Raw genomic sequence first — 17,698 nt, forward strand, 5'->3', positions numbered from 1 at the left:
ATGGCTTTCGTGTACAATAGTGTTTTTAAAGGACAGATTCTGAAGGTAGGGAGATACAGATAACCTTGCATTATATTTCATAGGCATTGACAGTGCAACAGCTACTTCAGCCTGTGCATTCTTCCTGCAGACATATTTAAATTACCCACAAGGTTGGTTTTTACATGTTACCTGAAATACATTATACATACAGAACAAAATGCATGTCTCATTAAATGGAGTTTAAATTTTTTTCTAGTCACCAACATTTAATAGTTGAGAATAGTGTTATAAAAGTCTTATTTTGCCTGGCACGGTAGCTCACGCCTGTAATCCCAGCACTTTGGGAGGCTGAGGCAGGAGAATCCCTTGAGCTCAGGAGTTCAAGAGCAGCCTGGGCCACATAGCAAGACCCCCACCTCTACAGAAAAAAAAAAAAAAATTAGCTAGGCTTGGTGGTGCATTCCTATAGTCCCTGCTACTCAGGAAGCTGAGGTGGGAGGATCACTTGAGCTCGGAAGGTCAAAGGATTGAAGCTACAGTGAGCTACGATCGTACCATTCCACTCCAGCCTGGGTGGCAGAGTGGAGACCCTGTCTCAATAAAAAATAAAAACTACAATTAAGAACCAAAAAATAGGCTGGGCACAGTGGCTCATGCCTGTAATCCCAACACTTTAGGAGACTGAGGTGGGTGGATCACTTGAAGTCAGGAGTTCAAGACCAGCCTGGCCAACATGGTGAAACACCGTTTCTACTAAAAATACAAAAAATTAGCCGGGTGTAGTGGTGGGCACCTGTAATCCTAGTTACCGGGGTGGCTGAGGCAGGAGAATCGCTTGAACCCAGAAGGCAGAGGTTGCTGTGAGCCGAGATCGCGCCATTGCCTGGCCAGCAGAGTGAGACTCCGCCTGAAAAAAAAAAAAAAAAAAGAACCAAAAAATGATGCAAGGCCCTTTGAGTTTGTTTTTTAAAACCAGTATTTGATTTTGAGAATCTTATGGTAATGTAACAAATTATAAAAATATTATTGGCTTATTAATTTGAAAATTTTCATCCAGTTTTCTCTATTTGTCAAATGAGAAAATTGTGTATGTTTGTTTGTAACTACACAGATGTCAAACAATCCATTTAGTTCGTGTTCGCTGTCTTTTCAGCTCTATGGATGACTTGTGAAGAAATGATTCTTTTGCCTATCTAATTTTAGATTTATACTGTAAACACATTTTGAGATCCTGTAGCTAGCGTTCATAACAGTGTTTCTACTAAATTATTCCTTAAATAGGGGATCATATAAGTGTTTGAAATACTTGTTTTCAAGCTTGGGAATACATGAAAACGTTTCAGATCTTATTAAACACTTTAAATAGAATAGCTATTTTGACCACTGGAGGGAAAAACACTCAGGCAGCCCCTGTAAAGGATATCACATTGTTAGACTTGAAAGTATGTTTGACAGATGGAAGGAATTTAGAAGAGAGTATTTCCCAACAGCAAAGTGACGTTATATTTAAATAGAAGCACAGGTGCTTTTGTCATCAATCATCTGAATTCATTTGAGCGTTTTATAATAATTGAAAAATGACTTCTTGTGTTTGTGTTTATAGGCATTCAGCTCAGTGAGTACTTACCGGAGGTGAAAGACCTGCTACAAGCGGATCAGCTTGGAAGCTTAAAGTCCAATCCTTACTTCGAGTTTGTTTTGAAAGCAAATTATGAATATTATGTTCAGGGACAAATATAACTTTTTCTAAAAATGGCCATTGTTTATGAAATCTGTATAAGTGTGTCCTTATACAAATTTTAGGCCATAAACAATTATAAGTTTGTACAATTTCATAACATGTATAGCTGAGTTTTTACACTTTATATGTAGGAAGCTAATATAAAATAGTTATGTAACTGTGATTTTGGTTTTCAATTATGTGACTTGTTTTTTCCACCTGAAATGTGTCAGTTGTTGTTCCTGTACTCGGTGCCCTTTCTTTTTACTCTCACGTGGTCCCAGGTTCTGGAGTTCTTGTCCTGGTTCTAGCTACTCACATGTACAAATCACTTCTAGGCCTCAGTTTCTGTGACTGTGAAAATTACTAGATTGCACTAGCTTGTCTCTAAAATTGCTGTGACTGCAGATACTTTGCACCGAAGAGAATCTAGGGTGTTTGGTATCTGTTTCAGTTAGGGCTAATGGGAAATGTCTAGTAAGATAAATGTCAACTTTTGCTGACTTATTATGAGATGAAAAACCAAAGGAGAGTGGGCCTAACTCATGTGAGCTTGATAACTGATGAACTCATTGGGAGCATTTTAAACTTTTCTACATAAATAATAAATGAGCACTAATGAAAGTATTTAAGTGAATGAAACATTTATGTGGTTTTCTAACCTATCTAGAAATTACTGTTGATGTTTAGTTCTAATCTTTCAGTATGGGGATTCACCCAGCCTCATGTATTTTCAGAATGACTCATGAATCTTTACCACAGTCTGCCTAGCTAGTCAAAAGCATGAATGATACTAGAAACCATTATAGGTTTTCCTAATATGGCAATTGATGTGACTAAAAGGTACTGTACTCTCAGAGCTTTGTCCTGACCAGTGTCATCACTCACTCAATGTTTATCTGGGTTTTAAATAAAGGCCAGAGGTTGGACAGGGAGTTGGCTGGCATGTCCACGGCTTGGCCCAGTAGAATGCCCACTAACCATCTTGCTCCAGCAGCTGAAAAGGTCAGAAGTTAAACATGGTGAAGAGTCCGGTTCCTGGATTCACAGAGCCCAGCATCAGGCCATCTCCCCCGCAGGCTGCAAGGCCAGCCCTTGAGTATGTTTGGAAGAGCAGGTTAATGGAGCTGTTTGTAAATCAAAGGGAAGAAATTAGCAGCCTGTTCTTTTTCTCTTTGCAGCTTGTGTGTTAGGACAGCATTAGGGTCTGGGTTAGGAACATGTTGGAAGGTACTAAGAGAAGTTAGGAAGAGCAGCTTGTTAGATGGCCAGTAAGAAACCGCCGAGTACTTGTATTGTAAGATGAGGCTTTGCTTTTACATGGAGGTCAGCTGTCAGTGTTCATGTCTCACCTGTAGGACCCTGTCAGGTGATAATGTGCTCTGAGACACACAGGCTCCCACCTCCCTCCCGTGCTGCTGCAAACCTGGTGATCCCTGGTGTATGGGACAGTACCGCAGGAAAGCCCATCTGATCATGCCCCAGAACCCACTGATCGCGTGGACGTAGAACGACTGCTCTTACGGTGTGAAGTAGAATCATCCTGTTCAAGGGAAGAAAAAGCTCCCTCTTTTAATCCTCTTTCTCTCTAAGTTAGTAGCTATTACACCCAAATGGTTGAGTTTTTAAAAATTATTTTAACAGTAAAAATGAAATTAAGACCTAGGATTTTGAATCATTTTTTCTCTAGAATTTTAAAAATTGGTTTCACAACGTAGTCTTCATCAAAGAGTTATTAATGGTTTTTATATGAATCAAGTAGCTGATAAGTATACAGATGCTGTGCGACATTTCTGTGGAAAGAGATACTTTACTGACTTGGAAAAGGTTCGTGATCACGCCTGTCTATAAGTGCTGCCCTGAGAGTCCCAGCTTGGGACCTTGACAGAATACAAGAGTAAAGTGTTGTGTGCGATCCTGAGCAGAGGGGAGTGTATGCAGGCATGGGGACTGGCGTGTCTTGAGGATTTGTGAACAGAATGGTGTCAAGGATTGCAGCAGACCTGGAGATAGACAGTAAAAACTTGCTGAACTCCTGAGTGAGGTAAAGGCTACTGACACCTCTCTTTGAGGGCTTTCATTTTTAATGATTGAACTATGTTTCTTTTTTTACTTTAGGGGCTGAATCGTAGTTTTCCTAACATCACCCACCTACATCCTACACACCTGGACATTTTGAGGCTAACTACAAAAGCAGTGTAGCCTGTTCCTGACATTTTATCCTGAGGATGCGTGAAAAAAAAAAAAAAAAAAAAAAAAATATATATATATATATATATACACACACACACACACACACACACACACACCAGTGTAAACAAATCCACTCATTAAAAGCCAACATACATTTAAAAAAAATAATACTGGGTCAGGCATGGTGGCTCACACCTGTAATCCTAGCACTTTGGGAGACCAAGATGGGAGAATCGCTTGAGCTGAGGAATTCACAACCAGCCTGGGCAACATAGCAAGACCCTGTCTGTACAAAAAAGAATTACAAAAATTAGCCAGGCATGGTGATGTGTGCCTGTAGTCCTAGCTACTTGTGAGGCTAAGTTGGGAGGATTGCTTGAGCCTAGGAGTTTGTGACTACGGTGAGCCATGATCACACCACTGCACTCCAGCCTGGGTGACAGATTAAGACCCTGTCTCAAATAATATTATGTAATTCTAAATTTTAAGAAAAACACTGTAGAAAATGAAAAAGAAAATAGACCTCTGTAATCCCACCAGCTGGAAATAATTAGTCACCATTATGAAATAGACTGTTTTGGACTGCATATGCTTTTTCATTTTGTAACCTACTTTTCTCATGGGAGATGTGAGCATTTTGCTGTATCCTTAATCCAGTGTTTCTTGACCTTTTTTTTTTTTTATCACCCCTCCTGAGGAGCCTTTTTAGACAGTTTTTCCTAATCACCTCCCACTCCAAAGAAAGTGTAATACCACAGACCTACTATATATCATTCATTCATTCATTTATTTGGAAATGGAGTCTTGCTCTGTCACCCAGGCTGGAGTGCAGTGGCGCGATCTTGGCCCGCTGCAACCTCTGCCTCCTGGGTTCAAGCAATTCTCCTGCCTCAGCCTCCTGAGTAGCTGGGATTGCAGGCACCCGCCATCATGCCTGGCTAATTTTTGTATTTTTAGTAGAGACAGGGTTTCACCATGTTGGCCAGGCTGGTCTGGAACTCCTGACCTCAGGTGATCTGCCTGCCTCAGCCTCCCAAAGTGCTGGGATTACAGGCGTGAGCCACCACACTTGGCCGACTATCTTTTAAATGTACTGTGGCCTTTGGGAGCCACAAACCATTGTACTATCTGAATTTTTTTCACTCTCTAAGAACCAAGTTTTCCCCCTTTGAGAATGCCCATCTTAATTATTCTTTAGAATACAATGTTTTAAATGCGTGATACTTTCCCATATGGCAGAACCATAATTAATGTAACAGCCCTTATTCTCTTGCTGTAGCTCTCTCTCTCTCTCTTAAAAATTAAGACACATTTTTTTGACCATTTTAAATAATGCTAGAATAAATCTTTGTAAAAAAAAATTTATGCCCTCCAGATACGGTGAACATGACATTGACTCTCCTTGCTCAGTTGCAGTGACATTGATGTGTGTATACTGAGCAGGCCAATGACTTCTAATGTTCTTTTCTCACCTTTCCTGCCACTGCACTGTGTGCACCTGCCCCAAGCCCTTAGTCATTGGAAGCAAGACATGGCACCATGTGCTGAATGTTTCATATGTCTTAGGTACTCGCCTAGTTTGTTGTTTTGCTTTTGGTTTTGGTTTTGTTTTTTTGAGACGGAGTCTTGCTCTGTTCCTAGGCTGGAGTGCAGTGGCGCAATCTCAGCTCACTGCAACCTGTCTCTTGGGTTCAAGAGATTCTCCTGCCTCAGCCTCCCTAGTAGCTGGGATTACAGGCACCCGCCACCATGCCCAGCTAATTTTTTTGTATTTTTAGTAGAGACCAGGTTTCACCATGTTGGCCAAGCTGGTGTCGAACTCCTGACCTCAAGTGATCTGTCCAACTGGGCCTCCCAAAGTGCTGGGATTACAGACGTGAGCCACCGCACTCAGCTCTCACCTGGTTTTAATCCTCAGATCAGTCTTACGGAGTATCGTGAGTTGAGAATGCTTTCTGGAAAGTCACTTGTCCAAGATCACATAGCCAGTCAGAGGGGAAGGTAAATGCAGCTCTGCTTGATTCCAGAATGCAAGCTCCTAACCAGTTCATGATATTCTGGGTATAAAGAATGTTGAAGAGAGGGCACTGCTCCAATGAATCATCAGGTTCTTAGAGGTGGCCATGAGTGCAAAAACCACCAGCTTCAGGAGGAGGAAAAAGTAGAAAATCCAAGCCCAAGCCCTTTCTTTGGGCTGCCAGGAGTTGACCCAACTTTTTTTTTTTTTTTTTTTTTTTTTTTGAGATGGAGTCTCTGTTGCCCAGGCCCGGAGTGCAGTGATGGGATCTCGGCTCACTGCAACCTCTGCCTCCCAGGTTCAAGTGATTCTCCTGCCTTAGCCTCCCGAGTAGCTGGGATTATAGGTGTGCACCACCACGCCTGGCTAATTTTTGTGTTTTTAGTAGAGACGGGGTTTCACCATGTTGGCCAGGCTGGTCTTGAACTCCTGACCTCAAGTGATCCACCAGCCTCGGCTTCCCAAAGTGCTGGGATTACAGGCATGGGCCACCGCGCCTGGCCGACCCGACGTTTTTAAGTAGCTTCTGAGGAGAATGAGTTGGTCTTTGTCTACCCTGTTCCTGGAATATCTCTAACTTGGAGTGCCCAGCCAGCCCCTCAAAGCTGAGTTTCTGGGGAAGCTACGGCTTTTCATGTCAGGATGTCTTTGGCTCATTATTGGGAAACATCCCTCAAGGGCCTGTTCTGTTTCGAACTGTTCCCAGTGTTGGTGAAGATTAGAGAGAAGCAGCAGTCCTTGCCCTCCCTGGCCACTGGCAGTAGAAGGAAAGACAGCCCAAGCCCGTCTCCTCCACTGGCTGCTGTGGAACCTGGGGTGTGTTTTAGCTCACTAAGCCTCAGTTTTCCTTAAAAAAAAAAAAAAAAAAAAAAAAAAAAAAAAAAAACTGGAATGAGTAATACCTATCTTATTTACCTTAGGATAGTTAAAAGGTTAATTGAAACACGAAAGCATATTATAAAGTGTTTTACCAATTCCTGTTTAAATTGACAGGAAACACACTAGGAAGACTGGAACTGAGCAAGATTGGGGTACGGGTGTGTGGAGTGTTGAGGGGCACAATTGGAGAGAAGGGAAGTGTGAACACACCGGGGTAGTGGTAGCAGAAGGGCCCGGTCAGGGTATGAAGAGCTGAGGCTGCACCTGAAAACTTAGAAGCAGGAACTCCCTGTCAAGCATACCTTACATGGCTGACCTTTACTTAGTGACAGTTCTCAAAAGGCTGTGCAGGGTGCCGCTGCGCTCCCCCAAAACATACATGTATGGAGACGTGGCTCTGCCACCCACCATTCAGTCTATTCTCTAAGCCAATGAGAATGCAACAAGACCAGAATGGGACTGAGGGTGGCCTGTGGTGACCTGTCAGGGACTATTTAAACCAGCCGCAAATCATGTGGGCAGGGAACAGATGCCTGGCTGGCCACCTCAGGGGCCATCTCCCACAGTTTGCTGTACTAGCAGGTCTCTGTTCGCTTGTGTTTTTAATCATGGTCAGCTTTTAGTGTGGGTTTGAATGTAACAGACTGAGCTTAGAAAAGCTTTCTGTAAGGAAAGGTAAGAGTTGAACTGAGCAAGAGTTTTGAAAAATAGTGACAATCCCATTCTCCTTTGGAATGCGCACAAATATTGAGGTATCCAGTGAACGGCAGCAAATTTCCTACCTTCAAGGCCCAAATGTAAGCTAGTCCCCTTACGTTACATGCAGCTCATTTGCTAAGTGGTTTTTTTCTAGTATCTCCACTACTCGCTGACACAGGAGGACACAGGATGTTAAAAAGGAAATACAGTTCTGTCAATTGTTCACTTATTCTCCAAAATACTTGGAAGAACTAAATATGAAACCATAGGAGACTATACTCACCACATAGTCCCTATACTAGTCAAACTCCTTATTTTTTAACTGACTGATCATTTTTAGGAAGGTAGCATTTTATTCACTAAAACATTTTTGTTAATACTTGTTTATTTTTAGGATGAACTGCCATGATGTGGGCTACAGAGGAGGGTCGCATATGCTTCCATCCCCCTTTTAGAGAATCCACACCTGTCCCAGTTGCTGGGTTCCACTACCAAAAGTGAATTGCAACTATTTTAGGAGCACTTAAGCACATCCGAAAAATGAGTGATTCTGTTCTGGCCCACACCACATCACTGATGTACCCCCTTAAAGCATGTCCCTGAGTTCATCACAGAAGACTGCTCCTCCTGTGCCCTCCACAAGGTTAGAACTGTCCTTGTCTTAGGGAAAAAAGAGAGAGAGAGAGACAGGCACCAACTGGGTAACCTCTGCTGACCCCCACTCTACTTTACCATAAGTAGCTCCAAATCCTTCTAGAAAATCTGAAAGGCATAGCCCCATATATCAGTGATATAAATAGAACCTGCAACAGGCTCTGGTAGATGATGACTCCAAGGTGGACTGGGAGGCAGCCCGGCCTTGGCAGGCATCATCCTCTAAATATAAAGATGAGTTTGTTCAGCCTTTGCAGAAGGAAAAACTGCCACCCATCCTAGAGTGCCGCGTCCTTGTCCCCCCACCCCCTCCAATTTATTGGGAGGAAGGACCAGCAAAGCCTCATCTAGGAAGAGCCCCTCACCCATCTCCACCTCCACTCCAGGTCTAGCCAGTCCTGGGTTGTGACCCTTGTCTTTCAGCCCCAGGAGAGGGACACACATAGTGCCACCAAAGAGGCTGGGGGAGGGCCTCAGCCCACCAAAACCTGGGGCCAGTGCGTCCTACAGGAGGGGAACCCTCACCCCTTCAATCCCTTTAGGAGACCCAAGGGCGCTGCGCGTCCCTGAGGCGGACAGCTCCGTGTGCTCAGGCTTTGCGCCTGACAGGCCTATCCCCGGGAGCCCCCGCGCCTCCTCCCCGGCGCTCCGCCCTCGCCTCCCCCCGCCAGTTGTCTATCCTGCGACAGCTGCGCTCCCTCCGGCCGCCGGTGGCCCTCTCTGCGGTGGGGGAAGGGGTCGACGTGGCTCAGCTTTTTGGATTCAGGGAGCTCGGGGGTGGGAAGAGAGAAATGGAGTTCCAGGGGCGTAAAGGAGAGGGAGTTCGCCTTCCTTCCCTTCCTGAGACTCAGGAGTGACTGCTTCTCCAATCCTCCCAAGCCCACCACTCTACACGTCTCCCTCTTCCCGGTAGTCGCGAGTGGGAGCTTGGGGATCTGAGCAAAGAACCCGAAGAGGAGTTGAAATATTGGAAGTCAGCAGTCAGGCACCTTCCCGAGCGCCCAGGGCGCTCAGAGTGGACATGGTTGGGGAGGCCTTTGGGACAGGTGCGGTTCCCGGAGCGCAGGCGCTCACATGCACCCGCCGGCGAACGCGGTGACCCTCGCCCCACCCCATCCCCTCCAGCGGGCAACTGGGTCGGGTCAGGAGGGGCAAACCCGCTAGGGAGACACTCCATATACGGCCCGGCCCGCGTTACCTGGGACCGGGCCAACCCGCTCCTTCTTTGGTCAACGCAGGGGACCCGGGCGGGGTCCCAGGCCGCGAACCGGCCGAGGGAGGGGGCTCTAGTGCCCAACACCCAAATATGGCTCGAGAAGGGCAGCGACATTCCTGCGGGGTGGCGCGGAGGGAATGCCCGCGGGCTATATAAAACCTGAGCAGAGGGACAAGCGGCCACCGCAGCGGACAGCGCCAAGTGAAGCCTCGCTTCCCTCCCGCGGCGACCAGGGCCCGAGCCGAGAGTAGCAGTTGTAGCTACCCGCCCAGGTAGGGCAGGAGTTGGGAGGGGACAGGGGGACAGGGCACTACCGAGGGGAACCTGAAGGACTCCGGGGCAGAACCCAGTCGGTTCACCTGGTCAGCCCCAGGCCTGCGCCCTGAGCGCTGTGCCTCGTCTCCGGAGCCACACGCGCTTTAAAAAGGAGACAAGACAGTCAGCCTCTGGAAATTAGACTTCTCCAAATTTTTCTCTAGCCCCTTTGGGCTCCTTTACCTGGCATGTAGGATGTGCCTAGGGAGATAAACCGTTTTGCTTTAGTTGTCGCCGAGGCAGTTCCCTTCCAAACTAGCGCTAGAGCGAGTGAGCGAGCAGCCAGGACCACCCACTCTGGGTTTCCAACAGGCGAAAAGGCCCTTTCTGAGTTTGAAATGTCATAGGGTTCCTAACAGGCCACTTTTCCCTGGATGGGGTGCCAACGCCTTTCCCATGGGCATCTCCTTCCACCCTCACGTTGGTCCAGCGAGCAGGCAGTGCTGAGGCCTTATCTTCCTAGGTGACAGATGTGGTCAGGGAGGCGCAGAGAGGATGGGCACTAGCGTCCAGCTCCTGGAGCAGGTGTCAGGCAGGGAGGGCGGACAGGTCTTGGGGAACATGTTCCCCTGGCTATGTGGACAGAGGACTTCTCAGTGGGGTCTCACGACCCTGTGCCCCTTTTCCTGGTGCAGGGCAGCCCTTAGCCGGGGCAAAGGTCGGGAAGAGAACCCCTGGTCGCCGCTCTGGCAGAATTTGAGTGGCTCCGGCAGGGGATGTCCCCAGGTTCCTGGGGAGGGAGGACGTCGGGGCCAGCCAGGCCTACCCCCCTGCCGCTGAGACTTCTGCGCTGATGCACCGCGCCTCTTCGCGGTCTCCCTGTCCTTGCAGAAACTAGACACAATGTGCGACGAAGACGAGACCACCGCCCTCGTGTGCGACAATGGCTCCGGCCTGGTGAAAGCCGGCTTCGCCGGGGATGACGCCCCTAGGGCCGTGTTCCCGTCCATCGTGGGCCGCCCCCGACACCAGGTCAGGCTGCCCCTCCGCAGAGGGAGCCGGCTCGGGGTCCCCGCGTAACCCAGCCTGGTGCCACCCGGAGCGGCGTTAACGGGTGCGTGGTGTCTCGGCTCCGCAGGGCGTCATGGTCGGTATGGGTCAGAAAGATTCCTACGTGGGCGACGAGGCTCAGAGCAAGAGAGGTATCCTGACCCTGAAGTACCCTATCGAGCATGGCATCATCACCAACTGGGATGACATGGAGAAGATCTGGCACCACACCTTCTACAACGAGCTTCGCGTGGCTCCCGAGGAGCACCCCACCCTGCTCACCGAGGCCCCCCTCAATCCCAAGGCCAACCGCGAGAAGATGACCCAGATCATGTTTGAGACCTTCAACGTGCCCGCCATGTACGTGGCCATCCAGGCCGTGCTGTCCCTCTACGCCTCCGGCAGGACCACCGGTGAGTGCCCGCTGCCCCCAGTCCCCTCCCCCGCCCCCGCCCCCGCCGCTAGCGCTGAGCGCCTAGCCTCGGCCTCGCCCCCAGCCACTCACTCTCTCCCGCGCGCGCACAGGCATCGTGCTGGACTCCGGCGACGGCGTCACCCACAACGTGCCCATTTATGAAGGCTACGCGCTGCCGCACGCCATCATGCGCCTGGACCTGGCGGGCCGCGATCTCACCGACTACCTGATGAAGATCCTCACTGAGCGTGGCTACTCCTTCGTGACCACAGGTGCGCGGCGCCCCTGCACCCCGGGCGGGAGGGCCGGCGGCGGCCCCTGAGTGAGGGCTCCTCTCCTGCTTCTGCCCTCCGCAGCTGAGCGCGAGATCGTGCGCGACATCAAGGAGAAGCTGTGCTACGTGGCCCTGGACTTCGAGAACGAGATGGCGACGGCCGCCTCCTCCTCGTCCCTGGAAAAGAGCTACGAGCTGCCAGACGGGCAGGTCATCACCATCGGCAACGAGCGCTTCCGCTGCCCGGAGACGCTCTTCCAGCCCTCCTTCATCGGTGAGCCCCGCTCGCCCGCGCCCCGTCCCCCAGGCTCCGCCGGCCCCCGGCGCCCCGAGCTTCTGCTCACGCTCCCCCCCGCGGTCCCCAGGTATGGAGTCGGCGGGCATTCACGAGACCACCTACAACAGCATCATGAAGTGTGACATCGACATCAGGAAGGACCTGTATGCCAACAACGTCATGTCGGGGGGCACCACGATGTACCCTGGGATCGCTGACCGCATGCAGAAAGAGATCACCGCGCTGGCCCCCAGCACCATGAAGATCAAGGTGGGTGGTGGCCTGCGCGGGCTGTCGGCGGGGTGGGCTCCAGGGTGAGGTCTCCCCACCTCACGCGCTGTCTTGCAGATCATCGCCCCGCCGGAGCGCAAATACTCGGTGTGGATCGGCGGCTCCATCCTGGCCTCGCTGTCCACCTTCCAGCAGATGTGGATCACCAAGCAGGAGTACGACGAGGCCGGCCCTTCCATCGTCCACCGCAAATGCTTCTAGACACACTCCACCTCCAGCACGCGACTTCTCAGGACGACGAATCTTCTCAATGAGGGGGCGGCTGAGCTCCAGCCACCCCGCAGTCACTTTCTTTGTAACAACTTCCGTTGCTGCCATCGTAAACTGACACAGTGTTTATAACGTGTACATACATTAACTTATTACCTCATTTTGTTATTTTTCGAAACAAAGCCCTGTGGAAGAAAATGGAAAACTTGAAGAAGCATTAAAGTCATTCTGTTAAGCTGCGTAAAGTGGTCGTGTTTATTTGCTTGGGGCGGGAGTGGAGCAGGAAGAGGGATTCCCATCCCCCACATCCTCGTAAGTCACTTTTCACGATACCCCAAATGAATGGGCTCCTTGGAAGACAAAACTTACATCTTCCCATGCTCCCCTGCCGGTTTCCCCAGTGGATCAGATCCATTCCAGGTCACTGGCAGCTAGTGGTGGCCTGACTTGACCCTCTGGGGTGTGGCGAGGCAGCTTTCTTCCTCTGCGCAGCGCTCCCGAGTGTTGCCAGCACTGCCGGGGCGGCCTCCGCTGGTGGCCCTGGGTCCCCTCAGGCAGCGGGCGCTGACCATGGTGCTGGGGCCGGAGAGCTGTTTCTCAGAGGGCGTCTCAGCTCCGCCTATGGTGTTCCCCTACTGAATCTCCAGATCTGAGAGGGGGTTGTGTTCTGCATGTAACAAGTCATTTTGTTTTTGTTTTTGTTTTTAATAGAGACAGGGTCTCGCCCTGTCGCCCACGGTGGAGAGCAGTGGTGTGATCAGAGCCCAACTGTATCCTCTAATTGAGCTCAAGGGGTCCTCCCACCTCAGCCTCCCCAGTTGCTAATATTTTCGCATGTGCCACCGCGTCCAGCCAGTTTTTTATTTTTATTGTAGAGACAGGGTCTCAGGGTCTTGTTATGCTGCCCAGGCTGGTCTCAAACTCCTGGCCACAAGCAATACTTCTGCCTCAGCCCCTCAAAGTTCTGGGATTACAGGTCTGTGCCACTATGTCCAGGCTTAATAAATGAGTTTTAATTTGCAAGTGAAGACCGTCACTGCCTCTCTCCAATGGGGAAGGCCTTTGCTTCACACCAGGTGCTGCTGGTAGAAAGAAACACCCCCTCGTGCAGGACCTGGGAAGGAGGCAAGGGAGGGCCAAGTGAGAGCTCCAGAAAGAAGGGCAGCAAAGAAGCGTCGGAGGGGTGGGAAGCTGAGGCTCACACTGGAAGACGGGGAGGTAAGCAAGGGGAGAAGGAACACTCTCACCCCCAAAAGAAGTTTTAAAGGCATCAAATTTATCAACAGTTTGAATTTCTGTGGGAGAGTGCAATACCTATTCCTTAAAGGGATCTTAATGTTTCCTAGTCAAGTTTTTCAAGAGCAGTGGCCCCTAAATATAATGGATTCAGACTCAAAGTAATAAACTCGTTTGTAAATAAGTTTATAGCTGCAATTGACAAAATAGCTATGTTACATGCCACGTAGTCATATGTTTAATCCCTCATTTTCTGGCTTATTGAAAAACTTCAGAAATCTTTGAGGCCTCAAAAGGTATGGTACTGTCAAATCCAGATATCAAGAGAGTTGACAATATTGCTAAAATTTAAGATTTTAATAAAACAAGTATATAATACCATGTTCATTGAAAACCTTGTATTGTCCCACTCAGGGTGGATGAAGGTTAAAAATGGGCTAAATACTAGTCTTTCAGAGGTATACAGCTTTTGTTGATAATACTAACCACATATATATATATCTGATATAATAATACTCTAACATATTGGTAATATTGAATATGCAAAGGCATATCTGAGCAAACATAACCTACACACACGTAGCTTAAATAATTCATTCGTGGCCAGATGCAGTGGCTCACACCTGTAATCTCAGCACTTTGGGAGGCCGAGGTGGGCGGATCACTTGAGGCCAGGAGTTCGAGACCAGCCTGTCCAACATGGTGAAACCCTGCCTCTACTAAAAATACAAAAATTAGCTAGTCATGGTGGTGTGCACCTGTAGTCCCAGCTACTCGGAACGCGGAAGTGGGAGAATCACTTGAGCCCCAAGAGGCAGAGCTTGCAGTGAGCCAAGATTATGCCACTGCACTCCAGCCTGGGTGCAGTGAGACCCTGTTTCAAAAATAAATAAATAAATTCATTCATGTAGCCAGCAGCCTGGTAAAATATCACTATTACATGTGTTAGCTGACTGTCATGCTAACGATTTTTGAACCAGAACCCTAAATCAATTGGGATTTAAGTAAGATATGTAAGATCTATTTCTCCTATGATCATAATCTGTAAATGACTCATAATCGTTTAGAACTGACAGAAGTTTTCAATACACTGTGATAGTATTTTGTCAAGCGCCAATTTTTAAAACCCATCATTGACATTACTGTTTTACCAAAAATAAGTGCAAAAATTATAAATTACATGTTTTCACTGGAAATGCATGAAATCTAAAAAATATCATTTATTATTTATTTATTTTGAGATGGAGTCTCGCATTGTCACCCAGACTAGAGTGCAGTGGCTCAATCTCGGCTCACTGCAACTTCTGCCTCCTGGGCTCAAACAATTCTCCTGCCTCAGCCTCCCCGGTAGCTGGGATTACAGGTGTGCACCGCACCTGGCTAATTTTTGTATTTTTAGTAGAGACAGGGTTTCACCATGTTGGCCAGGCTGGTCTTGAACTCCTGACCTCAAGTGATCTGCCTGCCTCGGCCTCCCAAAGTGCTGGGATTACAGGCATGAGCCACCACGCCTGGCCAAAAATGCCATTTCTTTTCTGACACTTCTCTAAAAGGAAACAAGCATCTTGCATTTTATTAGTATTCCCTATCTTTTCTGCTGTCATATTGGGTTGTGGCTACAGGTATTTTGTAAATTGTGTTACCAATATTAGGCCTGAAAGAGGATTTTTTCTGTGGTGTGGCGTGGTCAGGAATGAATCTTTAAAAACAATCTAGAACATATACAAATATTTGTACTGCATGAGGACAGAAGTAACTATTTTCAGTAGCTACACAGGTGTTTGTGGTAACAAGAACCAAGACCCTGCGTGGCAACACTGTGCTGGGCCTTGCAGAGGGGATATGCCATAGCAGACTTCCCACCGAAAAGCCCTCTCAGAGAATCCATTTAGAGCTGTGAGAGAAGTGAAGGCCACAGGGATTCCCCCCACCTATTGCTTATCGTGCTTCCTTAGATGTGGAAACAGGACTCATCAAGGCTCTAACTGGACTTATTTCCTTCTCATAAAAGCTCATTAAGTTGCCACTAAAATTTTTCCCTACTAAATCTATATTACTATTGTACAGGAGGAGAACGATAGGGGAAAGAAGAAAATGGAAAGAGACAGTGTGTCCAGATTAAAGCGTGGGACTAGGATGGAGAAAAAAGAATGAAAGGTCTCAGGACTCGGGCACACCCTGGGCTCTCTCATTTAAACCTTTGGAGGTTAGAATTTGGGGATATCAAGGTCCTTCCTGCTGCATCTGTCCCATGGTCTATTGCATTCACCTCAGATGTGGCAGAACGTACAAAGGGTTAGTGAACTATTGTATTGCCCAGCTTCTTGGTTTTTTGTTTTATTTTTCTAGAGACAGAGTCTAGCTCTGTTGCCCAGGCTGGAGTGCAGTAATGTGATCATAGCTCACTGCAGCCTTAAACTCCTGGGCTCAAATGATGCTCCTGCCTCAGCCTCCCAAGTAGCTAGGACTACAAGCATGTACCACCACACTGGCTAATTTTTTTTTATTTTATGTAGAGATGGGGTCTTGCTCTGTTGCCCAGGACAATCTTGAACTCCTGGGCTCAACTGATCCTCCTACCTTGGCCTCCCAAAGTGTTGGGACTGCAGGCGTGAGCCACCATGCCTGGCCATATTGCTCAGCTTCTATGTGCAAAGGGTACAGAAAAGGCCAAGATATGTCCCATACTTAGGATTCTGCTGCCATGATCCTTATCACGACTAGCCTCTCATGCCTTGGCTCTTTTTGTTAAAATGTATTTTTATTTTTTATATTTTAGAGACAGGGTCTCACTGTCTCACCCAGGCTAGAGTGCAGTGGTCCAGTCATAGCTCACTGCAGCCTTGATCTCCTGGGCTCAAGCGATCCTCCTGCTTCAGCCTTCAAAAGCAGAGATTGCAGGTGTGAGCCACTGTGCTTGCCCCCTGCCCCGCCCCCCATCCTTTTTTTAAGACAGGGTTTCACTAGGTTTCCCAGGCTGGTCTAGTAGCTGGGATTACAGGCATGGGCTGTGATACTAGGCTCTTCTTGAGTCTCTTTTTGCCACAGAGCACAGTGGGGGCTGCTGGCGGAGAGGAGGCGGGGGCACCCCCTGACTGTGAACTGTTTGGATTCTCTGGGTGCTGGGCTGTTTCTCACTCTGTGCAGTTAGTTGTGACTGTGAGGCTGCTCCACTGCACAGTATTGCTTTCTGACAAGATGGGATGAGTTCCAGATCCTCGTTCTTATGGAGGAAACACATCCCTTATTGTGCTCAAGAAGGCCTGCTTCTCTCCCCAGCTCCAGGGACATAAAAAGTGGCATGGCCTCACCCAGCAGTGCCTCAGCTAGAAGGACTGCAGGGAAATGGGCTCTGCCCATGGGGTCAGCCTGCCTGCCTGCCCCTCCTCTTTGTCTCCCTTTCTGTCCCTTCCATTTCCTTTCTGCCCTGCTATGTCCTCTGGAAAGCATTCGTTTTACCACTGTCGCTATGTCCTAGGGCTTTTGAGGAGCTACCACAAGCTTTTGAGCTTCACTGTGGCTCTCAAAAAGAAGGTGAGGAAGCCTGCTTTCTTGGTTAGACAGGTGGCATGCTGGGAACACGGGGGTCCCATGTCCACCTGCATCCTTGTCACTCCCAGCCAGAGCACTGTTAGGGAAGGCCATGGGCTGCGACTTCAAAAAGGGGTGTGAGGTGGCAGAAGCAACTGCAGGGTAGCTCATGGGAGACAGGAACATGGGCGGCTCCCCCAGGGCCATCCATATCACATAGGAAGCTGGTGGGCCTGTCACTGGGTGAAGGATCCCCAAGCACTTGACTGGCCCTGCCTTCCTTGTCAATTTCTTAATGGCTTATCCTGATATTAAACCATTTCTGGGGATGGTGAGTGAGGGAAAGGGAAATTTTGAAGGGTGGAAAATGACATTGGTGGTTCTCATGGGTGTGAATAGAATCAGGATTGCCTTTACCACCCCATTTTCTCCAATTCCCTACACGGTGCCTGGTGCCTGTGTTCTGTTCTTCTGGCTGCTGTAACAAAGTACCACAAAATGAGTGGCTTCAAACAACAGGAGTTTATTCTCACAGTTCTGGGGACCAAGAGCCTAGAATCCTGGTGCTGGCAGGATAGGTTCCTTCTGAAGGCTCTGAGGGAGAATCTTTCCATGCCTCTCCCAGCTTCTGGTGGTTGCCAGCAATTCTTGGCGTTCCTTGGCTTGTAGATGCATCACTCCAACGTCTGCCTCCATCTCCACATGGCCTTCTTCCCCGTGTGTTTCAATGTATCTCTGTGTGTTCACCTGACTGCTGCCTTCCTCCTCCCCCTCCTCCTCCTCCTCTCATCCCCTCCTC

At 48.5% G+C, this 17,698-nt stretch overlaps 2 protein-coding genes across 2 annotated transcripts in view; both read left to right on the forward strand.

The window, feature by feature from the left end:
* Window positions 1–2,329, forward strand: part of NUP133 (nucleoporin 133) — a 67,734-nt gene extending 65,405 nt beyond the window's left edge. Inside the window, exon 26 of the mRNA XM_003824458.5 lies at window positions 1,586–2,329. Within this exon, the coding sequence (XP_003824506.1) occupies window positions 1,586–1,722 (137 nt within the window). The 3' untranslated portion in view covers window positions 1,723–2,329. The remainder of the gene's footprint in view (window positions 1–1,585) is intronic.
* A 7,170-nt stretch (window positions 2,330–9,499) lies between these two features.
* Window positions 9,500–12,377, forward strand: ACTA1 (actin alpha 1, skeletal muscle). The gene is made up of 7 exons (XM_003824459.5): window positions 9,500–9,632; window positions 10,507–10,647; window positions 10,754–11,078; window positions 11,191–11,352; window positions 11,437–11,628; window positions 11,720–11,901; window positions 11,980–12,377. Exons 2-7 carry the CDS (start codon window positions 10,519–10,521, stop codon window positions 12,121–12,123), a joined length of 1,134 nt encoding a protein of 377 aa, XP_003824507.1. The 5' UTR covers window positions 9,500–9,632; window positions 10,507–10,518; the 3' UTR covers window positions 12,124–12,377.
* The last annotated feature ends 5,321 nt before the right edge of the window (window positions 12,378–17,698 follow it).

The sequence above is a fragment of the Pan paniscus genome, chromosome 1 (genome assembly GCF_029289425.2).
Source record: "Pan paniscus chromosome 1, NHGRI_mPanPan1-v2.0_pri, whole genome shotgun sequence".
NCBI lineage: Eukaryota > Metazoa > Chordata > Mammalia > Primates > Hominidae > Pan > Pan paniscus.